Genomic DNA, 27,200 nt, shown 5'->3' with positions numbered 1-27,200 from the left:
TGCGTACGCCTATTGCCAAATTACATACGTGTGCACATCTGTTTTGCACCTGTGTTATCCATTCATGAGATACGTGCATACTGCCGAAAAAATTGAAACGAATTGACCAACGAAAGCACATCCCGAGTCAGTACCATAATGTTTGAAGCCTGTCACTCTTTTTTTTTTTCAGGATCCTGGTGCTCTGCTCCTTCTGTGTGTGGCTCTCGTGCGGCGCAGATGCTGTGGAGTTGACTGAAATGTTTGGAGAGATCCGGTCACCCAACTTTCCAGATTCCTACCCTAGTGATTCCGAAGTCACGTGGAATATCTCTGTCCCTGAAGGATACAGAATTAGGCTTTATTTTATGCACTTTGACCTGGAACCTTCCTATCTCTGTGAATACGACTATGCTAAGGTGAGCTACAGTGCATCCAGCACCAGAGATCACTCTTTTTTTTTGTCACTTAAAGAAACGTTCCTTGCAGTAGGGCTATGATTGGGCGATGGGCTGTACAAGTGTGATGATCTATGCCAGTCCCATTGGCCACTATTGAATGGTCCATAGTAAAAACTTAAGTCCATATATTTCTGAGTTTCTTATCATTGTGATCTGTGATTGCAATGCAATTCACACCGTCTCTGGGCAAATGCCCAAATTTATGAGTGGGGTCTACAAATGCAATCAGAGATCTCTGGTGTTAGAAAATGTGGAGGCCAATATTTAGCACTACGTAGCCAGATAAAAAGGGAATATCCGGGCTATGTTCAGCAGCCACCACTTTATCCGAACAAGTATTTATCTGTCTAAGTAGATAGATGGATATCCTGGAGGAGGGAAATGGGTGGGCTTCTTATCCGGTTATCTTATCCAGAAGGGCCCAGGCGCCCCCAAGTTCAGGGACCAGTTGACGCCATTTTTCAAAATTTAGCCAACCTGACCCTGCCCCAGTCACGAGGCTGTGTTCCAGTGCCCCGGACCTTGCCCCAGTCATGTGACTGGGGCAAGGTCTGGACCATTTTGGAAAATGGCGCCGACCAAGCCCAGGGTGTACCCAGGGTCCTTCTGCTCAGTAGAAATCTTCTTATGGAGGTAATGGGGTGCGGGAGGGAGGTTTGAGGGTGGAGGGTTGGCTCCCACTAGAACCCAATGATTCTTTATTGAACTTGGGGGGGGGGGGTCTGGGGGAGAAGGAAGGGCGTGCACTATACACCAACAATGTATTGTTTTCATTCAGGGATGGGACGATTAGGAAAGGGGGAACTTTTCTGGACTTTGTTTCACTGATAGGGAGGGGGAGGGGGATATAATATGGCACCATTTTTATCACTGTTGACGTGGTGGGCAGGGCTGTCATTGCACAATCTGACGTTTATACTTTGAGGGGCAGCCCTGGGGTGAAGAGGGGGATCAGGTTTGACCCCTGCACACTTTACCATGTGTGTCGGGGTTTTTGGGGTGTTTTTTTTGGGGGGGGGGGGGGTTTGCTTGGCCTTTTAAGGCGGTGGTGGCTTTATGAGTTGGGCAAGGCCACGTAGTTTGGCCTTGCGGTGTTTTTGCCAGGAGACAAAATGATGCGGTGATATAGCCAGGATATTTTTTCTGGGGAGCAATCCATTATCGAGGTTATACACACACACACCACACAATAGAAGGGCCCCTCCCGCGAGAAACATATTTGGCTTTGTGAATCCAGGTGTTAGTGCCAGATAGCTTTAAATATTGGGCCCAAAATGTTTGTTTGATTTATGTAGTTAAAAATTCTTTATAGCCCACACTTTCTCTTACACAGAGGAGAACCTGGCGATCTCCGGTATTGATGACCCATCGCCTTCACCCACCTGCCACCGAAGACGCTTTAATGCCAAACGCGGGTCACACCTACCGTGAGGAATAGATGCGCCCAAAACGGCGCCTCTCCGATTCAATTTAGGGTTGCTGTCACTGTTTAGCCCTCAAAACTGTACGCAGAACTCCAAACTGGGACCCCAGGAGCAAGGGGATCCTCAGCATTGTGCTGTTTAATTATGGACAACCAGATAGCCAGACATTGTCATAGGCATTGCAAAGGCACCACCATCATCCCCATCAATAGCAAGAGAGAGCATAAAAGCTTTAGTGATTTGGGCGAGTTCCGTGGTATTATTTTTCATCTCTAGTTCTGTGATCCTCTTTGACTATCAAGTGTTCGTAAATAAATAACTGTTTCCGATTGATATCACGTAGACAGAGTATCACCGTAATGAAAGAAGGGAGCAGAGGGAGGGAGAGTCTGGAAAGGCAGACCCGTGCAGCCCAATATCCAGAACGTTTTATCTGCTGCGGGCCGCTTTCCACACAACCCAGGGAGTGGTGACCCCCTCGGCTGCTGAAAAATAAACAGCGAGGCTGCCAGTTCGGGTTAATATTTGCTGCGGCAGCCACGGTCTGTAGGCTTTACATGCGGAGAGCGAGCCGGGAGTTGGACTCTGGATGTCTGTTTGGCATTTCTTCCTCTCGGGGGGGGGGGGGGGGGGTTGGGGAGTGAGCTGACACTGGAGAGAGAGATCTGTGATGGGGGGGCGGTTTCTTGTCTCTGGGGGGGGGGTCACTAATTGCTCTTTGTAGTTAGAGGGGGAACTTGAGTTCAGGAAGAAGGCAAACTGCATGCAGCAGGTTCATTGAGTTGTAAAAGCCTCCTCCCCCCCCCCCCCCCAGCTCCGGTCACCCCCACCACCAGGGTGTTTCGGTTGGCGATGCGCATGGGTATTTCTGCGCGATCGTCTCCCGCCTCCCTCACTGCCTGGGCCTTCCCGCTCTCCAGTTTAAGAGTGGAAGCTCTTTTTTAACGCAGGGACCTTGTCGCCGTACGAACGTAAATATTGCTGCTCGTAAACTCCGGCTTTTGTCGTCGTTGTACGCTTGCAGTCGGCAGAATGCAATCAGGCATTATTTAGTCCCTGCTGCACTCGTGCCCGCCCGTGGCCAGCTCGAGAGCATCCACTGGGAAAAGTGAACGCAGAGGCCAGTCACTATCCAGTAATGAGAGGATACACACGGCCAATTACCCTAACAGGCTGTGGAATGCATAGATAATATGTGTGGCACCGTATCTGGTAATTAGCCTGTAATGTCTGGGAAAACACTGGTAAAGGAATATTATGGCCTAGCAATACTTCTGTTAATTATCTGGGTCTGATGGGCAGCATGGAATGGTGTATCCTTAGGGTCTGGGACATAAATCACGCTCGTACCCTTCCATAACTGAGGTTTATGGAGTGGTCCGTGTAGAACAGGTGAATAGGGAAAGGTTATTTACCTTTTCAAATAGGACTAGGGATCACTCCTTGAAGCTAACTGCTAACAAATTTAGAACAGAGATAATAAAGTATTTTTTGTTTTGCAGTCAGTGTATAATTAAGCTGTGGAATTCATTGCCGGAAGATGTGGTAAAGGATAACAGTATAGCTGGGTTTAAAAAAAGATTTGGACATAGCTTTAAGATGGGACCCTGTGTCACTGGAGCAGTGCCTGGAAAAGATTCTGGGTTGGGGGGGGGAGTTCACTTAACCTCTACCTGGGTTCCGTTGATGTTGTTGTTTATGGTATTAAACATACTCCATGGTACCGTAAGAGAACAGTGGCTTCATCAGTTCACTGCCGTGCCAAGATGATGGAGAGGATGATGTCCAGAATGGCTCCTGGTGTGTTCTGGATTTGGTAACGCACTGTTTTGGGAAAGTGTATGGCATGCCACTTAGCCATTGGGTGTCTATTACCTTTTATCTTTATTTAGAAGTTATAAATAGCCTATATCCTGGGTGATGTACAAAAGGCCTAAAACATAAAATCAAACACAAAAATAATAAAACTAGACAACCGAATAAAACAAAAATCAGTATGATGATGATGTATCTATGGTACGGGTAAGGAGTTTACAGCTCTAGAGCAAGCATTTCTGAGTCTAATATGCGGGAGGGGTTTATTGGAAGGACCCGCCAGAAGGTAGGGGGGGTGCCTGGAGTGCCTCTCCCCAAGGAGGGCTTCACAGGGGCTTTCTCGCTCGAGGCTGGAGTAGTATTTCTCCCCCTAGGGGGGGGGGGAACAACTAAGGGACCAAGATCGGGTCCCGAAGGCTGAGGAGTGATCCAAGCTCCCACCACCCGTGGAAGAAGACCTAAGAGTAAAGCGGTTCAGAGGGGGGCGTTAACCCGGGAAACCAGGAAATCCCTTGCAAATGCTTAGGAGAATTGCAGAGTCTGTCTGGGAGGGGGGGGGGATATGGACATTGCTCTGTGTGGTGACGGGAGACGTGCAGCGTTCAAATGAGTGCGCAGTGATGTGACTAAACTTTGACCAGATATTGAGAGGAATCGGCGTAAAGTATTCTACTTGTGGAGAACTGGGGAATACTTTGGGTAATTTTTCCTATAAAACAATACTCGTATGTAGTTGAAAGAGAACATTTTGTTACTGTTTTACGTGGTGCTGTTGAGCTATTTTTTGTTTTATTTCTTAATATTCTGCTTTTTGGCACTTCAGAGTGTGCATCAAAGCAGATTACATTCAGGTACTGTACCTTGCTGTGAACCACCTGTGGACCTTGAGTAGATCATTTTCTTTTAAATATTTTTTGAAATCTCTGACTGCTGGAAAGCCTAGAAATAACAATTATTTGTTGAAGATGCTTTATCCCAAGGTGTGGGTTTGGCAGAAGCTGGTACCAGTATTGAAGGAAAGCGGGGAGCAGTCAGAGGGGGGGGGGGGGAGGGTCACAGAGGGGAGACAGGAGACCTTTGGGTTTCCCTGTCCAGCTGGGAGAGCATGGCCTTTGCCCCCGTGCCTTGTCCAGTACAGCACCTGTTTGACCACATTGCGAACCCTTAGTAAGACTGGTGCTCGGCTGGCAAACAGGCATCGGACACCTCTCACATTTTATGCGCCCTGGTTAGGGGGGACATGCAGGTTTCTGGAGGACAGGGTCCGTTAACAACATTAGCCAGTCAGACACCGCTTCCTACATTCGGGAGCGAGCGACGGGGAAGGGGGGCCCTCACATTCGGATCTGCCAGGTGCTGTCATTGTTGGAGACGGGATGCTCAGGGTGGACTTCCCAATAGACAGAATAGGCAACTGCCTGGTGGCCAGATACCCTTACGTACGTTCCTGTGGTCGCTTCTACGGTAGGTGGGTGCATCGTTACATAAGGACGGCCGGCTGATGCATCGTCACAGGTGACCCCTCTCCCACCCCGGCAGGCCTGGGGCTAAATCCACTGCTTAGGACGCTGGGTTCAATAGATCATTGGTCTGACCCAGCAAAGTGCTTTTTATACTCTTAGATGTCTATTTTTAAGAAGTTGCTCGCGCAGAAATGCCCATATCCACACCTATGTGGACCTCACGTGGGCAACGCAGATTTTAAAAGCCGCGATTTGCACACACACTCGTACGTGTGCGCACGAGCAAAAACTAGGGGGCGGAAAAGGGGTGTGGCATGGACATTCCAGGGCGGGGCCAACTGTTGGGACGCGTAACTCCATATTTTTTAAACCGGAGACCGCAGCGCGCGGTGGCTTGTCAGGTTCGTAATGTGACTGCTACTCTTGATGAGGCGCAAGACTGCAGCTCTCACGTTTTGGGGCTTACAGGACGGATCTGGATCACCTGGGGACGGGTGTGTGTGTGTGTGTGCAGGATGAAGAACCAGAGGGGTCGAATTAGCTTTGAGATTGGAAAAACTGGGAATGTCACTCGGGCGAGCGTGTTTTAAAATCCGCTTTACATATGCACGTTAAAGCCGACAAAGTCCTATGGAAGATACGCAAAGTAGGTTTGCTTGGGTAACCTCTTAAAATTTGGAGCATACTTAACGCGCGGTAGGCGTATTATAAATCGGAAGTGCACGCGTGATTTAAAATTGCAGCACACCTCCGCTGGCAGGCCGATATGTGCACGTGTGCTTCTCAGGTGACTCTGTGGCCACAGTATGCATTACAGACCACCCGACCTTGGTCTTCTGGTAATGCTGTGGTGCTAGCCCTGTGCTAGGGTCCAGGACATAAAGGGATTGCTAATTGGCTCGAAGCTTTCTTTTCCATTCCCTTTACTCTGAAAGTGCTAATGTTTGGTTTTTAAGTTTTATCCTCGTTTATTTGCATTGCTTCTTTTCACTTATGTACAGAGCTGGATTTAGGATTTTTGCTACTTTCAGGCGCTTCTGGTGTTTTCACGCCTCCCATCTTCTGTACAGATCTGTTACAGGGAGCAGAGGGCTATTCCCCGCTGAATGAGCTTCAGCAGGCGGCAAATCCTAGCCAGCCTGCCCCCCCCCCCCAATGTTTTCTGCCCTAGGCACAAACATAATGGGTGCCTATTGACGAATCCAGGGCCGACCGTGCATCCTACATTTAATCGACAGCGTGATTCACAGGCTTAAATGAATACCAGCGATCCTGTCCGAGTCTCCACATGTGCGGTTGCATGGCTGGCATGACCTCTGAACTTGCACCCCCCCCCCCCCCCCAGCAGGAGCTGTCAGGAGTGAGCACAGTTGTGACCGTTTGTGGATTTTGTCAGACATAAGAAGGTTTTCTGTCAGAGCAGGAAACTGAGAAATAAGAAAGAGCTCCTCCTTCTCCATAGAAATCTGGCTGCCTTTTGTTTTCTTTACTGGCAATGTCTGCAGAGACCCCTAAATCCTCCCCCATTGTTGAGCAGCTCCTGCAGCTTTCTGGTGCATGCACTTGGCTTTGTGGACCCTTGCTGGGAAGCTCCCTCTTTGTCCAGGGCACAGAGCGAGGCTTGCACGTGATCTTCACGTCTTCAGCCATGTTGCAGGGAGAACGGGTAGGGCCGGTGGGGGGAACCCCCTAATGGGCTTCCCGCCCCCTTCTGCCGCCCTTCCAGGGTAGGACCTGTAGTGCCAGGGCTTATCACCGAAAGCAGCTGAACAGGCAAAGAAGCAGAAAGTGGTTGTTTTTAGGTACTGTATGAGGATGGGAAGGCTTTTAAAATGTGTTTTGCAGTGGCCAAAATGAGATTCTGCTTACATCCGGGATGTACAGCCAAAAAAAAAAAAATCTTAATTTTTGTTCTTTTGTTTTCAGTGTTTTGTTTTGTTTTGTTTTTTAAATTTGCTTTGTTTTCTATTGTTGCATTTTAGTGCACCCTAAAAGTTTGGTGCACACTAATTGAAACAAAATGACATACAAATGCACAGCCCTAATTACACATAACTCATTTACATGTTACAAGTGCAATCAAAAGCTTTGCATCTAGTAAATAAAAAAAATATTGTAGCAAAGCTGCAAACTTGAGGTTGTGTTATCCACCATTTTTAATCTTTGCTTCTAACGGACCACACAATTATGCACAGGGCTAAGATTCAGTGCAAACAAGTTCAGATTCGTGCATTTGCGCTACAACAATCTGAGAGTGCTGCACATGGGAATGGACATTGAGAGATTTGATGCGCATCAGCCAGGAGAAAACCTTGCCTGCTGATCTGAAGGTAGCAAAACAGTGCGATAAGTTGGAAGCCAAAGCCAGGTGGGGGCCAAAGAGACATAAGCATCAGAATAAAAGGAAATTATAATGCCTCTGTGTACCTCACATCAGCCAAAGCTTATAGAAACATAGAAATGACGGCAGAAGAAGACCAAACGGTCCATCCAGTCTGCCCAGCAAGCTTTCACACTTCTCTGTTACTCTTGTCCCTTTAAATAACTTTTGTGGTTCTATTTCCCTTCCACCCCCCCGCCATCATAGATAGCAGTGCTGGAGCTGCATCTGAGTGAAGTATCCAGCTAATTGGTTTGGGGTAATAACTGCCGTAATAAGCAATCTTGTTTGCCCAGCTTGTGCAACTCAGTCCTTGCTGGTGGCTTGAATACAAATCCTCTTTTCTTCATTCCCCCTGCCGTTGAAGCAGTGAGCTGTGCTGGATATGTATTCTGGAGGCCGTACCTCTAGAAGGATGTAGACACAGTGCAGGGTCAACGCCAAAAGTCATCTGAGATGAAACTTAGGCACCTAAATATGGGCAATCGAGAGAAGAGGCGAGATGATACGATAGAGGCATTCACGTATCTGAAAGGTAGAAATAAGGCACAGGAAGCAAACCTTTTCCAGTTGAAAGAGTGGCACACTCACTTCCTCCCTCCATCAGGAGCTCAAGTCCAGCGGCGGCCTCCTACCTCAGCCCCCACGGCAGCAGGGACCCTCTTCATGTTTCTTTGAGGTCGCAGGGAGGGGGGGGGTGTTGATGCTGCCCTGCTTCCTGCGTTGTTGCCTTTCCCGCTCCTCCTGCGCTCCAGCGCAGTGCGGGCCCCGTCGCCAGCGCTGCTTCTTCCTGCCACGGCTTGGGGGGGGGGGGATGTGCCGTTCTGCTTTCGCCTGGGGACTGCACGGCCTTCTCCTTCCCATCTTTTTTTCTGGGACACGTGGGCAGGAAGAAGAGAAATCCACGTCGTGGCCGCTGCCCCATCCCAGACCAGTGGCACTTTAGGCAGGTGGCTTGTCCGTCTACTGCTCCCACCGGCCCCTGCGTGGCCTCGTGCTTGAAATCTGATCCTAGGCACAGAAGGAAACACGGAAGAGGAGTCCCCCTGCTGAGAACGTCTCCACCTAACATCTGTCAGATAGCATTTCCTCCATGTCAGAGACCTGGTCCATATCCTCCCTGGGAAAATCCCACGCAGACTGACAGACACCCACTCATGAGGTTACCACATAATCCCGACAGGGCGGCAGCTGCTACTCTGACATAAACACATTCTTGGCTCCAGATTGTTTTTCGAAAATGCCATGAATTTCCTCTCCTGTATTGTCGCTCTATGGACCTCCCTCCTGCTGCTTCAGGCTTCCAGTGCCCTTGGAAATGACCTCTGTCGGATCCATGGGCTTTAATTTCTCCGCCCTCAGCCGGAGGGGGCCACGAACCGGGGCTCGCTCCTTCTGGAACCGTGCAATAGTGGGCCCTCTCTGGGCCACCGAGGTTCCCCATCGCATAATGACAGGGAATTAATTCCCCCCCCCCCCCCCCAGCTGACCTGGAAGACCTGACCCAAGAATTGAGCCCAGGAGGTCTCTACGTGGCAGAGCACAGGACTGCCACTGATCCAGCCCTCGGTACCTTTTCCATGCCTGAATCAATGCCCTCTCTTAGTACAGGCCTTTAGCATTCTGTTTCCTCTACTTCTCTGCCTCTCCCTCCCCTTCCCCCTTCCTGCTTAATTCATTAGACTATGAACCAGTGCAGACAGTGAAGGAAGAGGGCTTTGGCCAGCTAAGCTCAATGCTCATTAGCAGAGAAGCTCTGTGTGTGCATTTCAGCCCAGCTAGGTGACCTTCCCTAGCTGCTATATGTCAGGCACTTTGTCATGTCCCCTTCCGAGTCCAGCTTACATTCTCACACTGTAGATGGAAGATTCAGTACAGTGCACAACAACACTCCTAACATGCCACAATGCACCACACAACAAACTCTTAGCATGCCACAATGTGCCATACAACAATACTCTTAGCATGCCACAATATGCCGTACAACAATACTCTTAGCATGCCACAAAGTGCCATACAACAATACTCTTAGCATGCCACAATGTGCCGAACAACAATACTCGTAGCATGCCACAATATACCACAGAACAATACTCTTAGCATGCCACAATGCACCACACAACAATACTCTTAGCATGCCACAATGTGCCGTACAACAGTACTCTTAGCATGCCACAATGTGCCGAACAACAATACTCGTAGCATGCCACAATATACCACAGAACAATACTCTTAGCATGCCACAATGCACCACACAACAATACTCTTAGCATGCCACAATGTGCCATACAACAATACTCTTAGCATGCCACAATATGCCGTACAACAATACTCTTAGCATGCCACAAAGTGCCATACAACAATACTCTTAGCATGCCACAATGTGCCGAACAACAATACTCGTAGCATGCCACAATATACCACAGAACAATACTCTTAGCATGCCACAATGCACCACACAACAATACTCTTAGCATGCCACAATGTGCCGTACAACAGTACTCTTAGCATGCCACAATGTGCCGAACAACAATACTCGTAGCATGCCACAATATACCACAGAACAATACTCTTAGCATGCCACAATGCACCACACAACAATACTCTTAGCATGCCACAAAGTGCCATACAACAATACTCTTAGCATGCCACAATGTGCCGAACAACAATACTCGTAGCATGCCACAATATACCACAGAACAATACTCTTAGCATGCCACAATGCACCACACAACAATACTCTTAGCATGCCACAATGTGCCGTACAACAGTACTCTTAGCATGCCATATTGCACCGCTCAATACTTTTAGCATGCCACAATGACCCACACAATATTCTTAGCATGCCATAATGCACCACAGAATAATACTTTTAGCATGCCATAATGCACCGCTCAATACTCTTAGCATGCCACAATGCGCCACACAACAATACTCTTAGCATGCCACAATGCGCCACACAACAATACTTTTAGCATGCCATATTGCACCGCTCAATACTTTTAGCATGCCACAGTGACCCACACAATACTCTTAGCATGCCATAATGCACCACAGAATAATACTTTTAGCATGCCATAATGCACCGCTCAATACTCTTAGCATGCCACAATGCGCCACACAACAATACTCTTAGCATGCCATAATGCACCACTCAATACTCTTAGCATGCCATAATGCACCACACAACAATACTCTTAGCATGCTACAATGCACCACATAACAACACTCGTAGCATGCCATAATGCACCACTCAAAGCATGCAACAATGTGCCGTACAACAATACTCTTAGCATGCCATAATGCACCACTCAATACTCATAGCATGCCATAATGCACCACTCAATACCCTTAGCATGCCATAATGCACCACAGAATAATACTCTTAGCATGCCACAATGCACCACAGAATAATACTCTTAGCATGCCATAATGCACCACTGAATACTCTTAGCATGCCATAATGCACCACTGAATAATACTCTTAGCATGCCACAATGCACCACATAACAATACTCTTAGCATGCCATAATGCACCACTGAATACTCTTAGCATGCCACAATGCACCACATAACAATACTCTTAGCATGCTACAATGCACCACACAACAACACTCGTTGCATGCCATAATGCACCGCTCAATACAGTTAGCATGCCACAATGAACCACACAACAATACTCTTAGCATGCTACAATGCACCACACAACAATTCTCTTAGCATGCTACAATGCACCACACAACAACACTCGTAGCATGCCATAATGCACCGCTCAATACAGTTAGCATGCCACAATGAACCACACAACAATACTCTTAGCATGCCATAATGCACCACACAACAATTCTCTTAGCATGCCACAATGCACCACAGAATAATACTTTTAGCATGCCACAATGACCCTCACAATACTCTTAGCATGCTATAATGCACCACACCACAACACCCGTAGTATGCCACAATGCACCACTCAAAGCATGCAACAATGTGCCGTACAACAATACTGTTAGCATGCTACAATGACCCACACAATACTCTCAGGATGCCAGCATCAGGGGTGGTGCAAGGGGATTAGGTGCTCTAGGCACCTTCTGCCTTGCACCGCACCCCCCCTGATCATGCCGACACCTCCCCCGCCCCCCGGTCGCAGCCCCAACTCCTTCCTCTTGGTTTTTTTGGGTTGCGAGCGGCGGCGGCAAAGAGGAGTTGGAGATTCGAATCTCCACTCCTCTTTGCCGCCGCCGCTCGCGGTCCCACATGGCTCGCGCCCGCGGATGGTCAGCGCCCTAGGCCCAGGCCTAGAGCGCCTAGTGCTCCCGCTGGCCCCGCCCACGATGCACCGCACAATAATACTCTTAGCGTGCCACGATGTTACCAAGTGTTACTGCGCTGCGCCTTTCATTAAGGGACTTCTTGTACCAAAAAAAAAAATATCATTTGTACCTTTTTGCAAAGAAGATTAGCTCCCACTGTAAATGGCAAACCAAAGCTTTTATAGGGCCGGAGAGAATGCGTGAAGAAATGAAGTACAAAATGCGTGCAGCTCACTTGGGGGTCGATTTTCAGAAGACGCTAAATGCCAAAATTAGACTCCCTATATTTCAGGCTGGGTTTTCAGACTAATTTAGGTAAGGTACCTTAGTTTTAAAAAAATTAGCCAAAACTGAGGGCCTGCGGTTGATTTGCCTGAGATAGATTTAGTGCTGAAAGCCAGTGCTCGGCTCCTAACTTCGCTTCCTGCCCTATCTCTCCCCCCCCTCTAGCCACGCACTTTTTAGCCTCCTGTATTTCAGTTATGAAAGGGGTCAGTTCATATACCAAAGTTACACCCCTGAATTCTTTGGAAATGGACCCCTTTTCCTGTAGCTTCTTCTGAAGGGAAACACAAGCCGCAGGTCAAATCTTTGCCAGAAAGCCCGGCCGGACGTCCCCCCTCATCCTTATGTTTGAGCAAAGGCTCCCCCTCGGTGCTCATGCACCACACACGTGTAAAGGGGGCCTGGTCTTCACTTTTGCTGAGTTCTTTTTGCCGCTTTTCCTGGCTTTTCCAGTCCGTGGCGTGTTCTGTGGGTGAGCCCTCATCATTTAAATGTAGGGTATGTGGCATAAAAATAGAACATTATCTCCATGTTAATCTTCGGGGGATCCCCATTACTGCATCTCTTCCGCTTACTTTACCTATGGTCCTATCTTCGTTTCACGTGGTCTCTCTCCTGCTGCAGTGGATTCATGAAACAGCATCACCATGGCTTTTAACTGTACTAAGGACAATGCTATTGTTTTTGCAGCCCTGTGCGAATAATTACTGAGCTGGCCCCTCCTCATTCTGTGTTTTTGGTTTGTTTTTTTTTAACCTTTAATTTGCATTCTTTTTCTAATCGGGGTCAGTGCAAGGGTGTTAGGCACCCTAAGTGAATCTTTCAGCTTTGTGCCCAGCCTTCCCCCTATCACGGCCCTCTCCACACACAATGTCAAGTTATTCATTTATAATTTTACATGAAAAGGACACTCTCACAGTACAGTCTTTTGAAATGCACATGCTGTTGTGATATTTTTATTATATTTACATGCACTGCTGTGGTGTCAACCAGAAAAACCCTGCATAAAAAGCCAAAAAGACGCTTGGGACACACATGGTACTGGGCATGTTGTTGTAGGCTTGGTCCTCAGAAAGCCATGAGCAAACTCAATTACAATATAATAAACCTCCCATTCCAAACGAACATAAACTGCCAGCACTCAAACAGACTCTGCAAACATTACACCAGGCCCTAAAACACCAATATGCCTCCTATTAGGAAAACAGAAGAAGCCAAGCCTCTATAGAGCCTTACATAGAAACAACACATCAGCAGAAAACTTAACCTCAATCACACATGCAGAGCGCAGACAGACCCTCTCCAAATACAGAATAAAGAGACCATAAAGTATACATAGAAAAGTGCAGACATGAACTGAACTGGAAACCACAACAAGTCAGACTCCGTATGTAGTGCACCAATGGAAAACAGAAACATCAACATTCCTCAGAAAACATCAAACAAACTCAAGAAATATAAACATGTTCATCCTCACGCTCACACAGACGCTTACAAACACTCTTTCATCGGTCACAAACACATGGTGGCTGCCTCCCTCTCTGTCAGGTGCACACACCACTGGCTCCCTCTTGATCAGGCACAGGCATGCTGGCTCCACTCCCTCTCCTCCACACACATACACACACACACACACAGGCTGACTCCACTTCCTCTCCTATACACAAACCCACTTACACACACACACACACATATGCTGGCTCCACTCCCTCTCCTCCACACACACACACACACACACACACACAGGCTGACTCCACTCCCTCTCCTATACACAAACCCACTTACACACACACACACACACACACATATGCTGGCTCCACTCCCTCTCCTCCACACACATACTAGTTCCATTCCTTTTCTTACACACAGGCTGGCTTGTCTCTCTCCTTCAGTTGTGCCATTGGCGGGATGGGATGCCCAGCGGCCATGGGTCCTTCTTCACCTCTGCCTCTGGGCAGGATGGGATCCCCTAGCAGCCACGGACTTTTTCTTGACTGGGTAGGATGGGATCCCCTGTCCCCAGGAGCCTCCTACAGCTTGTCTCCTGGTGACCTTGGGCCCTCTCACCCCCCACTCGCTACACCATTGGATCTTGTCTTCATCTGAAAGGTTGGCACTGTCACTACCACCATCGTTAGCTCTAATGCTGAAGCTAAGGGTGGCACCTTTTCATCATGGGCGACATGTGGCCACAATGAATTTTTTCTTTTTCCTTCCTTTCATACTTCAGTGGTAGTTGTGATGAGATTTGGTCTAGGTGTTATGCAATGAGGTCACTGCATGAAGATATTCAGCAAGAATTCACACCAATTTATTCTCTCCCCTTTTAGGCCTCCAGGACATGTTGGAGTTGGGAAGGGAAGTGAGTGGCCTCAGTTGCACAGTCCTGGTGTAAGTGTGGTGATCTGGGAAAAGATTTGAGGAGAGTTAGAGAGCCACGTAGAGGGGAAAGAATGGTCAGCCTGTTGCCTTTGAGTCCGTGGCGTGCAAGTGGTGCCACACAGTCTGTCCCCGTGGTGGTGCTCTCGGGTAACATTGTGCTGTCTTCCTGTGTTAATATCTCGGCGTGGCGTTTCGCCCTGTGGAAGGAGTGAATGTCCCTTGTCTTCAGGGGAAGCTCTAGATGGAACCGAGAAGTTTTACCATTGGACAAGCAGCTTTGGAGAATTGCAGCTTGGTCTGGAGAGGAGGAGGAGGAGGTAGCTCAACTGATACTCCAGTGTGGGCCATCCCTGCTACCGATGTGTTGGAAAGGAGAAAGCGGAAAGCTGACAGTCACCATGTGTCAGACTATAGGGATGTTGAAGACGTTTTGCAGTGAATACTTAATTTTGGAGCACTACCACTGTGTGGAGAAGTCTTTGTGGTAAAATTACAAGTCTAACGCCTTGGGCCTTGAAGGCAAATCCTTCCGCCCACTGGAGAACGCACACTGTAACTGAAAGTTGTGAGGCGAGATGCAGTCCGGTACTGAGTGGTGCCCCCTCGCCCAGAGGTGTACCTGGGGGTGGGGAAGGGCAACACATGTAACTTATGTAACGTGTGCACTTTTTATAACCTGCAGGAAGTTCAAGTCTGAGTCAAACGATGTGCTGAGTCTCAAAGACACTTGCAACTTGCTATAGACCGAGTTTTAAAAAGTGGCCCAATGCTCTCTATTTTCTGAAGTGAAAACAAACCTTAAGAAATTTCCTGGGCTATGCATTTATCTTGGGAACTGTGCACATTTTGGCAAATATTAAGTGCACGCATGTTTCTTGTAAACAGAATACATTTTATTGATGATAAAAAAAAAAAAAAAAAAAAGCATGTGGGGAGTCAATATTAAGCAGCACTGAGAGCAGATAATTTATCAGGCTAAAGTTACTCAGACAAAGTGTCTGGATATTCAGCAGAGAACCGCCCAATTGGCAGTCTGCTGAATATAGTTGGATAAAATCCTAGTTAGCCTGGATAAATTTAAGAATGATCTCCAGCGTACTGTGAATGCATCAAGCCTTGGTAGGGCTCTAATCTGTGTTGAGCAGAAAATATATCACGTGATATTTAGCATAACCCGGCCCACATTCCCTTCCCTATTACATTGAGCTGCTTTGCCACATGGGAATTTTGTAAATTCATGCAAAGCAGCTCATGCATAGGCAATCTGATGTTAACTTTTCTGAGTTGGCCGCGTTAATTTATCAGCCACGTTAATCTAACGTTTTTCAAATAGGCGTTAACACGGGAACATCGAGACACTAAGGCGGGTCCCAGTGCTCACACATTAGATATAAAAGGCCATGCTGACCACCAGAAAAGGCCAAAATAGTAAAGCTGGGTGCGAGAATCAAGTGTTGACCCTCTCTTCACCCTGGGGATTCAGGCTGCCCCTGACAACCAAATAAAAAAAATAATCAGCAAGGGGTCATGCGACAAAGGCCTGCTGCCCTCAACCCAATCACCAAGTAGGGCTATCACGGCCGAAGGTACCCCCCATCCCTCCTTTCACCTCAAAAAATGGCCAGTAAAATACCCACATACCTCTCATGCCCAAAATTAATAAAAGGCCTTGCTGGTCCCCCTTCCACCCTCTCACCAGACCCTCCAAATCCTAAATAAACATTGATTTCTAGTGTAGGGGCCTTCCTCCCACCCCCAGTACCTCAAAAAAAATCAAAAGCATTCAACAGAAAGGGCCCAGGACACCATCAAGCCCCAGGCCCAGCTGGCACCAATTTCCACAAGGACGCTGGCCTGACCTTGTCTCAGTCACTGGACCTCAGCCACGTTATAGGGGTAAGTTACCTACTCATTGGTTCACTGAATAGTGGGGCTCATAAACCATCCACATTCAAAAGATTCCCCCACCTTTCTAAGCAGGCACATTTTGTCTGGTCAAATCATTGCCCTCACATATTTTACCTGCATAAAAAGAGAGACAGGGCCGTGGAAGTAAAACCTCAGCTGGTCAGCGCTGTCCAGCTAAAGTCATGCAGGTAAGCCTGGTCAGGCCAAAGGCCTCCCTAAACTTATCTGGATATATTCAGGGGCAGAGTTATTCGAATATGCCCTGCTGAATATCCTGATTTGGGGGACCCGACCTGAGTACGGCAGGTGGACGCAAATCTGGAGTGGCGTGGGAAGAGTGGTGTAGGAGAACCTCAGAGGAGCACGAGCCAGGGAACCTCCTGCCTATTGCCTGAGTGGGAGACAGAGGATAGGCTCATGATCTTGGGAGAGGGGACATTTTGTGACAAAGTGGTGAGTACCGATGTGTGTTAGAGGTGGCGAGGGTATTGGGAAAGAGAACTGATAAATGTAATTGCTGGGAGATGCTTAACGAGGGGGAGTAGAGGAGTGGGAATACAAGTTGACGAGTTTGTTCCCCCATTAGGGAGACCAAACCTAGTTGTGGAAGCCATTGTACCTGTAACTTCCTCTGTATCTTGTGCGACTGCCTCAGCTTAGCTGTGTAAGCCTATGAGCCCTGATTTAATCAGGGAATCCATTCAACTCTATTTAATTCTCTGACTGCTGCTTTTACTAGAAGAATAAAAGTTTATTGGTTTGGAATAAACTATTGTTGTGAGTTCCGTTTTCTGTTTGAGGAATGGGGAAAAGAGATAGCAGTCAGAGAGAGAGGTCATAGAGGGGTCCTCGGTGAGTGAAAGCCCTGTCTAGCTAAGGGCATTGGCCCACCCTAATAAGCTTCTGGGCCCGGGTCTGCAATATCTGCTTGACCCAAGCACCTTTTGAACCCCATCCTGGCACTCGGTTTCCACAGGAATCGGATCCTTTCAGCATCTAATTAGATACACTGCAATTAACAGTGGGCAATTCAACTAGATAGCAATCGATTAACACGGCCACCCGACTGCATGGAGTTATTGCTCTAGGAGAAAACAAGAGTCATTGTAGGCTGGGATACCTTTATTAAATCAACATAAGAAATAGCTAGGCAGTACCTGGGCCTTTGAGATCACAGGGGGTCCCTTCTTTTGATGCCCGTTGATTGAGGATTTGGTTTGATCTCTTTTGAAAGCAAAGCCTCAAGCGGTCAAAGAGGTGGTGACATGAGAATGAGTTCCCCAGTGTGACCCTCAGGGAAGGCAACGTTAGGCCGTCCAGTCTCTGGTCTGATGGGGGAATTTAATATCCTGACTGATGTTAGGACTTGCAGGAACATTTACAGAAAGTGTTCCAACTTCCCAGGGGGGCCGGCCATTCACATTCAAATCTCCTACTAGAAATGCAGAAGGAATAATGAGAGGCACAGCTGGGAAGCACAGTGTTGACCAACACGGGCCCCAAGCCTACATAAAAAGAACTAAGAGAGAGAGAATTTGGCAGAGAGAGAGAGACAGAAAACAAAGAATAGTGCCTGGCAGCGTTTCATTTCGGATGGTAGTAAGAGCCCTGTTCAGTGAAAGGAGACCGACCCGAGACCTTGCAGGCTGTGGATCCTGACCACGCTGGAACGCATGGGTCATTTTATTTTTGGGGGTAGGGGGATGAGGAGGTAGGGTGTGCCTCCGAGACACAGTCTGGATCAGTGATCAGGGACAGCAACTTTCATTGTCTTGCTAATTTCTATGCAAACTTGAGTATCAGTATAGTAAAAAGAAGTAAAATAAATAACTATAGTACGGTGGCAGTTTTTGCTGCAATGAAAGACTGAATAATGCTGAAGGGACCCTTTATCAGCCCTAGAGGCAGCTAGTTCTCTTACTTAGAAGAGTAGCAGTTTGATACCTTGAGTTACAATCCCACCCTTTTTTTAACTTTGCCTTACAAATAAAAGTCTGGTCCAGGTATGTTTTAATGGGGCTTTATGACCTGCCAAAAATCTTTTGTGAAGAGAGCTCTCGGAAATTAGTTAATCTTGTGGTACTCACCAGTTGCTGATATCCCAGCTAACTTAGCAGGATAAGTTTCAATATCACGGCTTTTATGGCTTAAGTTAGCCAGAGAAGTAGCTGCTCCCCGTTACTCCCCCATCCTACCCACCACTTAGCTAGCTACCTACTTAAGCCAAACAAGTAGTTATCTGGCTGCTCAGCAGAGCCAAATATTCAGCTGCTACCACCTTAGCTGGATAAATCCTAACTTATCCGCCTCAGTGGCGCTGAATATCGGACCCCATCATTTTAACCACAGATTGCCTCTCTAATACAGACAGGAGTGCCAAACTGACGACTCTCCCATAGCGATTGTTCCGTCTCCTTTAGAATTATGATGCAGCGAGGGAGCTTTCGGTCGGCGCGATTTCAGAGCATCCTCCAGAATACGTATTCTAGGCATGGCAAACCAGCAGGCACTAATTTGACAGCGACTAGTGACTTCCACCGCAGAATTTGCTTTAATTTTCTCTGGCATGCACCCAACTTGCCTGCCTGACTAGCAGAATAATTCCTATCATTACAAGCCTTTGAAAAGTCACTTGGTTGGTTTCCACCTAAGCCCCAAAACATGGTAAAACGCGTGTTACAAGACAACACCACTGAAGCATTCCTAAAACCTTAGGGCACCCTCTGATGACTTTAGTAAATTGTTTCACCACAACTCTAATAATATTCTTATGCGCTACTCTGGGGGGGGGGGGGGGGGGGGGGTCTGAATATTTAATACAGGATGCCTAGCATTATAGATAATGCATTCTTCTACGGATGTCTTATCATCTTGAAATTCTGGTCCAGTCCTGAATTTCTAACTATCCTTCCAAAGCGCAGAGTAGCCATATGAATGATTAACTGGTGCTTTTTATAGCTGGCTGCGGGTTATTATGAGTAGAAGAAAACACTGAAAGTTGTTAAAGCTACAAGGCAAAGGCGAGATGCACTTTTCTATCCAGCTATGCCTTTCCATCTGTGCTTCAGAGCCCCACGCTTATCCTTCTCCCAGTGCAGAGCTGGGTCAGGATGCAGCCCGTGGGCTTCTTATCTTATTATCCTTCCTGGAAGAGCAGCCGGGCTCAGAAGGACATCGTCCAGCAGGTCGCTGGCATGTTCTCTCAGATTCCAAGTAAACACAGGGCGCCGAGCATAGGATTACACAGTCCTCTGCGGAGAGCAGGCCAGCACTAGGAGTAGCTGGGGTGGTCACTTACCAGCGGCAGGAAAAAGAAATCAAGCCATTTTCAGACTGCCGCACTTGGATTCTGTGTTTCGGCTTCCCGGGGCTGAAAGCAAGGGGGAGAAAGCAGGTGCCCCGTTGGGGTAGAGGTTCAGGCCGTCCTCTCCTCCCTCTGCCCTCCCCGCTCTTTTCCTCCTTTCCCCTGCAGAGAGGTCGGATTGAATGTTATAAACGCGTGACCCTTGGGTTTGTTTCTGGGTAATGCCGTAGACGTAATGATGAATTCTAGCCTCCTTTCTGTATCTCAGCTGAATCGGGAGGATTTTGGAAGGTGGGGAAGCCTAGGGGATGATAGTCTTGTCCACTTTTAATAGTCAAATCAGAATCTGTTAGACCGTAAAGTATCTGTGGCTCTGCCTTTTGCTCTATAAGAAAAAACATACTCATTTACAGTTCAGCAATTTATTCCGCTATTAAAGGGTTTTCGCTCAAAGTGGACTGCAAATACACAATATAAACAGAAATGTGATTAATAGTAAAATTAAAATAATAGTGCTCGTTATTCATAGAGGGAAATCTCAGTTTTTGTAGGGGTAACTCCATTAATCTAGTATGGGGGTGATCACATCACCCCCATACTCAAAGACCTCCACTGGCTCCCCATCGCATCCCGCATTCTCTTTAAAATCTTAACCATAGTACACAAATCAATCTACTCCTACAACTCTAACTGGCTTGATGAACCCTTTTGTCCCATACGCTCTGAACGACCCATTCGTTCTGTCAACAAAGGCACCCTCTCTATACCCCCTCTAAAAAAAAAAAAGCCCACCTCTCCGCCACTAGGGATCGCGCTCTCTCCATTGCAGGCCCTAAACAATGGAACGCCCTCCCGACCACTCTCAGACTTGAGCCATGCTACTCCAAGTTCAGAAAAAAACTAAAGACGTGGCTCTTCCGACAAGCCTACCCAGATTAATCCTCCCCCCCATTCACCCCCCCCCCACTCCATGAACAGCCCCTACCTAAATTGAACCCATTGTATATAGACATTTGTAATTAGCCTGTTACACTTAATACTTTATAGATAGACCTTGTAAATAGCCTGTTACAGTTTATATTAATGCTTGTAATTCTCAATGCCTTCTGCTCTATGTATTTAATCCCTCGTTTCCCCTCCCTGTTGATTGTACTTTCAGCCTATTAGTTACAATGTAAACCAGTATGATGTTTGCATACTAATGCCAGTATATAAAAGTTTTAAATAAATAAATAAATAAATTATTCCTACCCACTACTCATCACTTCTGTAGTGCTAATTGACATATGCAGTGCTGTACAAACAAAATGCCTTTGAATATCTACCTTATAAAATACAACAATCTAAGAAAATAATGGTTTAATTTCATTTGATAAATCACCTTTCTTTACATTCAATCTAGGCAATGTACAAAAAAAATGAAAAATCATATATAACAATAAAACCAAACAGTATACAATAAGATGAAAACAAGCATAAAAGCAGTTTAAAAATATTCAATAAGGTTATGTATTTCAGCATCACAGAATAGTAAATAATGTATCATAGTAATCCAAAATTAAAGTACTTTATTATATAAACAAAATACAAATAATCATATTAAAATTAAAACAGTCAATAGCAAAAACATTGAATAAACACATAAAATTAGCTAGATTAAGACTAGTGGTTAAATAAATGTAAATATTAATAAAAGCAAAAGGCAGAAAGCCAGGAGATTCGGGAACCATCCTAAAACAGATTAAGTCAATCTAACAGCTAAAACAAAGGGAAGGTTAAGGCAAAGAGAGCAGTCTTAAATTTTAATGACACAGCCATAAAACGGATCTCTGTGGAAGAGGAATTCCGGAGAATGGGCCGTCTGTAAGGACCTGAAGAACATAAGAACATAAGAAATTGCCATGCTGGGTCAGACCAAGGGTCCATCAAGCCCAGCATCCTGGGTCCAACAGAGGCCAAACCAGGCCACATGAACCTGGCAATTACCCAAACAATAAGAAGATCCCATGCTACTGATGCAATTAATAGCAGTGGCTATTCCCTAAGTAAACTTGATTAATAGCTGTTAATGGACTTCTCCTCCAAGAACTTATCCAAACCTTTTTTGAACCCAGCTACACTAACTGCACTAACCACATCCTCTGGCAACAAATTCCAGAGCTTTATTGTGCGTTGAGTGAAAAAGAATTTTCTCTGATTAGTCTTAAATGTGCTACTTGCTAACTTCATGGAATGCCCCCTAGTCCTTCTATTATTCGAAAGAGTAAATAACCGAGTCACATCTACTCGTTCAGGATCTCTCATGATCTTAAAGACCTCTATCATATCCCCCCTCAGTTGTCTCTTCTTTGTTCACAGAAGGGCCTCCTGTGAAGGAAACAGAGATCTGATTGGAACATATTCCAAAAATTTGGCATGATAGGCTGTCCTAAGAATCCACAGTGCTTTAAACAAAGTCACCATCTTAACTTGAATTCTCCAAGCAACGCGAAGACCGTGCAAAGCTTCCAAAACAGGAATAATATGGGCTCTTTGCTCACAAGCAAACATGCTGTGGTGTCTGAATTCTAGACAATTAATACTTTTCCCTGGAAGCCTTGCTAACAGTAGTAGTAATATTTTTTTATTTATATTCTGCCTTTTGTGACACTTCAAAGCAATGAAGTGACTTGCTCATGCTCAGAAAAGAGTTATTTGTGGAACTTGAACACTGGCTTCCCTGGCTCAGGACCCACTGCCCCCCCCCCCCCCCCCCCCCCCCCCACTCCATTAGATTGCACTAATCCAGTCTGGACATTATCAATGCATGTACCAGATAGGAAGTGAAGAAAAAAAGGTTTACGTCTGATCTGTTGTAGATGGAAACAGGAATTTTTAAGAAAAGCATGTATCTGTTGATCAAATGTTCGACTACGGTTAATTAAAACCTCTAAACTAGATACTTTATCTTTGTGGGCAATGTATATTCCCATCTAGAACTGCTAACCCAGAGGTTTTCCTGATCCGGAAGGCTTCAGTGTTTTCTGGATTAAACTTGTCCGTTCGAGACCAAGCGTTCTTTTATTTTGTCCAGACTGCAATTCAACCGAAAACTAACCGAAACGAAGAAAGTTCAGAGCAAGCACACAGGATCCTTCGATCTGGGGACGGGAAGGGCAAGATGGAGATCCCGTATGTAGGATGTGCCTTGTAGTCCGTGGGTGCTGTCATGCTCTTTCTTACCTAATAAAGACCTGGAAGCAGGTCATTATGACTTTACATCTGAACGTTATCAAATATTTTAACTGAATTAGTGTTCTGTTGGGAGGTCATTTTCCAAGAGTTAAGCAGGGGTTGCGCAGATGAGTAGCATGGACGCGCGTACGTGTTATGCTATGTACCTGCATGCCATGTACGTGCAGTGTCGCCCCACAAATGTTAACAGGATAAGAAAAGGGCAGTGTAGGGGCATTCCCTGGAGGGGTTCGGAATTGCTCACGCAGGTCACTATTTTGCGAGCGGTGTACGCGCACGCGTTACTGAGCCGTGTACATTTTGATGCCCGCTAATGGATCCATGCGGTTGAAATCCCGGTCTTTGGCTGGGAGAACCCGGGTGAACTGGTGGAGGTATCAGCAAACTGGTGATTTCCAAATACGTCCGTACAAGTATTTTCATACGTTCTTTATAAAATACTTGCCTCGGCATTTAATTCTGGGTTATTACGGTGTGAAGTATTGCAATTATTATGCACATTTTTCTAAAAAGCGTAGCAAAAAGTGTACGTGTTCCTACATTACGGATATACGCGCATGCTGAAACATATGCACGTGCTTTCAGGGCAGAAATATGCATTATTTTATGAACTGCAGGTACCACCACATGGTTTATAAACTACTAACATAAATCTCCACGGGACCCCTGATGCATGAAAATGGTACAGCACAGACAGTTGTGAAGGTTGGGCTCTAAAAATAATAATAATTTGACTTCTTCCCTTCCCCACAGTCCTTCCCTCTTTGAAATCTGTAATGCAATGTGCAGCCACACTGAAGGTTGCATTCACTCCGGAGGGAACTGCAGACATGTTTCTAAGTTGCTACAATCGTAAAATGCATTAGAGTTTTGTTTGGATGAAAGGTGATGACAGATGAATAGTGATGATATCCTTCCCAGTTGAAATTCTCACTGAGTCGTGCTCTGGAACTGGGTTCAGGGCACCACATCTTCCTTTTAGCGGAGGCAGGGAGCCCTGTGCTCTTTGCACTGTAGCTCTCTCTGAAAGTGGTGGGTCGGCCGAGCGGGCAGAGAGAGGTGGTTTGTGGGGATTCTGTTCTTCTCCATGAATGCCTTTCTCCGTGATGCACTAACTCCTCCTGCTCTGACTCGTAGGTTGAAGCTGAAGGCCAAGCCTTGGCCACTTTCTGTGGCCGGGAGAGCACGGACACGGAGCAGGCCCCGGGACAGCAGGCCATCCTGTCTAGGGGAAGTTTCCTGAGCCTCACATTCAGATCTGACTTCTCCAATGAAGAACGCTTCACCGGCTTTGACGCTCATTACGCAGCAGTGGGTAAGCGGTTTCTTATCGATGAATTCGCTTGATCCTCTGGCTTGCCTGAGGAGAGAGAGAGAGAGAGACACACTGGGGAGCCTTCGATGAACGGAGCACGTGCGCGGGAAATGCTCGGGGCCCTGAAGGATCTGGGGGTGCAGTGCATGGGATTCCGAAAGCTCTGTGCTTCACATCCGTATCCAGCTGACCTTACTGATTCATGACCCACGGGGCTTCCTGGGAACACTCCTGCATTTCCGATGGGTTAGATTCCCTGCATGTGTGTCCACGCCTCTGTCTCTTTATCGATTGATCAGAATAAGGCGCCTACCGGGCCGCAGGCCAACCAAAATCTTGGCCCCCCCCCCCCCACCTGCAGATTGGCTGAAGGAGATCGGGGGGTCAGGAGGAGAAGAGCAGCTGCAGCCTCCACCTCTGCAGCTCTGGGCCTGACGGCAGCGGTCAGGCAGGTGGCGGAGGAGGAAACGGCATGAGAGGCACCACCGCTCTCCTCCTCCTGCCACTGATCAGGCTGGGGGAAGGGGATAGTGGGGAGGCGGGGTCCTGGAGGCAGGGAGGGAGAAAGAGAGAGAGAGAGACCAATGGTGGTGGAGAGGGGGAGGTAGCACAGCTCAGTTGCCTTGCCCCCTCCAACCAAAATGGTGATGCACTGCCCCTGTACTGGCGAATGGACTCTGCCAGGTCACACAGTGATGCCGGCATTCATTTTGATGCAATAACCCTGATGCCACGGTGTCAGGATTCCTTCCATTGTGCTGCTTTGTAACGCCCGCCAGTGGTCCCCGTCACCTGCGGTGTTGCCCCAATTAGTGCAATATGGAACGGGATGAAAGAAATGTTCTATCTCGCCTTGGGTTGCCTCCAGAACGGAGGAGCAGGGCAGCAGGCTGGAAACCAGGGAGGCCAGGGTTTCAAATCCTGCTAACAAACCTTGGGCGACTCACTTCGCCCTCCGTTGCCTCGGATACTAACTTAAGGCCTGAATTTTCCAAAGCATGAACCCTCATAAAATGTGTGCTGAGTGGGCTTTTGAAAATTGCTCCCGGAGCTTGTGCATGTAAAAGCTTTTTTTGTGCACAACAAAGAGGCATTTGGAGAGGGTGACAGGTGGAGTATAAGCAGGATAGCATTTGCACACGTAACTTTCTATTTTCAGAAGTATGCGCATAAATCTACACCTGCTAATGAGCATTCAGTGCCTGCTCCCTAATTGTCACCGCAGGTGGACACGCAGACATCCACGCTGCCAATTCAGGCTGAAGTCTGCCTCTGCCTTCTTACAGTGAAAAAAAAAAAATCAAACTGCACAAGTCGTATGTTTTTCAAAAATGAATCCTCGTACTGAATACATGATTTTGGTGTGGGGAATGCAATGGGGAAATCAGAATAAGTCCCAGAATGCACTGGGGTGAAACCAGGACTGGCCCGACCTGCCCTGAAAATCTGGAGCCAGTTGGCCACCCTGTAATCTCCAGTGGTGCCTGCAAACTGGACGCAGGCTCCTTCCCAGTAAGGAAACCGGAGAACTCCTCCTGACACAATTTTTAGGGCCCCCCCCCCTTATGCCTTCTTTTTTACAAGGGGGTGGTGGCACCTTTGCTTCTCCTGGACATCTAGAAGCAGCGGGTCCTCGTCCCCTCCCCCGCTCGGGTTTTAAACCGATGCGTGCAGTAGCCCAGCACGGCACTTTGTACCCATGATGACATTAAGAGCCCGAGGAGCCACGGGCTAACTATAGCAATGCGTGAGTGTGAGGAGGGGGGGAAAATTGCAGGCACTCTGGCAATCCAGACAGGGAAAAGCAGCACACATGGAGGTGCGGATAGCGATCAGTGGAGAACTTAGAGTAACCGCGGGCAGCGAGGAGGTACGGAAACGAGGAAAAGAAATGGGGTCAGGAGTGTGTGTTTTGGAGCTACTTTTATTTTGGGGTTTTTTTCACCGGATCCCTTCCCCGTGTATCTCTTATTCCATTGCTCTGGTGGGATACTCGCCGCCCGATTCCTGGAGAGAGAGGCTTCGTCTGAGGCGGAACGGGATCCGTCGGTTCGTGTAGGACAGGCTGACCCGGATCGCACCACCACTTTCATTGATAGCGTTAAGCAATTTGTGCACTGGAGGGGGGGTGTGTGTGTGTACTCTGATAGATCGCAGTACGGACAACCCAATGCACAGAAAGACAACAGGGCCTTCCATACTCCCACAAAGACCACCCACCTTCTCCTTCCCCTCTTCTCCCAGGGGGGATGTTTTTGAAGAGATAATGGGAAGAGCTTACAAAAAGCTTCCTCTGCATTCTGTAGGGAAACCACAGTAAGAAAAATATGAATTTTACCACGGCCATACCTTTCTCCTGCTGGCCCTGAATGTGCGAGCGTCTCCCAGTCTGGTCCAGGGCCTCTTCATCTTTCTTCCTGTTTGTTTCTAACCCCCCCCCCCGGCCCCTCTCTTTCCAGATGTAGACGAGTGCACAGAGAGGAGCGACGAGGAGCTCGCCTGTGACCATCACTGCCACAATTACATCGGGGGATTCTACTGCTCCTGCAGGTTTGGCTACCTGCTCCATTCAGACAACAGGACGTGCAAAGGTACTCGGCTCTCGTGACAGGGCGTACATCAGTGCACTCTGAGAACAGGCTGTGCAAAGGTACTCAGCTCTCGTGACAGGGCGTGCAACAGTGCACTCTGAGGACAGGACGCACAAAAGTCTCAAACACTGCTGGTAAATTTCTAGCAGCGAGTTACCTTGCTAATGCCGCGGTAAGACATAGAAACGTAGAGATGAGGGCAGAAAAAGACCAATCGGCCCATCCAGTCTGCCCAGCGAGCTCCCACACTTATTTTCCCATACTTATCTGTTTCACCGACCACAGAGTTCAGGGCGCCTTGATGGTAACTCTTTGATTCGAATTTCCTGCAGAGAGTAATGCTGGA

General features: G+C 47.4%; 1 protein-coding gene across 5 annotated transcripts in view; it reads left to right on the top strand.

Moving 5' to 3' along the window:
- Nucleotides 1-27,200, top strand: part of MASP1 (mannan binding lectin serine peptidase 1) — a 139,374-nt gene that overhangs the window by 15,206 nt on the left and 96,968 nt on the right. For all 5 annotated transcript variants that reach the window (XM_029615771.1, XM_029615772.1, XM_029615770.1 and 2 more), the window contains exons 2-4: nt 173-398; nt 24,086-24,263; nt 26,723-26,854. In XM_029615771.1, coding sequence (XP_029471631.1) covers nt 173-398; nt 24,086-24,263; nt 26,723-26,854 — 536 coding nt within the window. The remainder of the gene's footprint in view (nt 1-172; nt 399-24,085; nt 24,264-26,722; nt 26,855-27,200) is intronic.

The sequence above is a fragment of the Rhinatrema bivittatum genome, chromosome 9 (assembly GCF_901001135.1).
Source record: "Rhinatrema bivittatum chromosome 9, aRhiBiv1.1, whole genome shotgun sequence".
NCBI lineage: Eukaryota > Metazoa > Chordata > Amphibia > Gymnophiona > Rhinatrematidae > Rhinatrema > Rhinatrema bivittatum.
The sequence above is the reverse complement of the archived record's forward strand: the minus strand, read 5'-3'. Positions and strand labels throughout refer to the sequence as shown.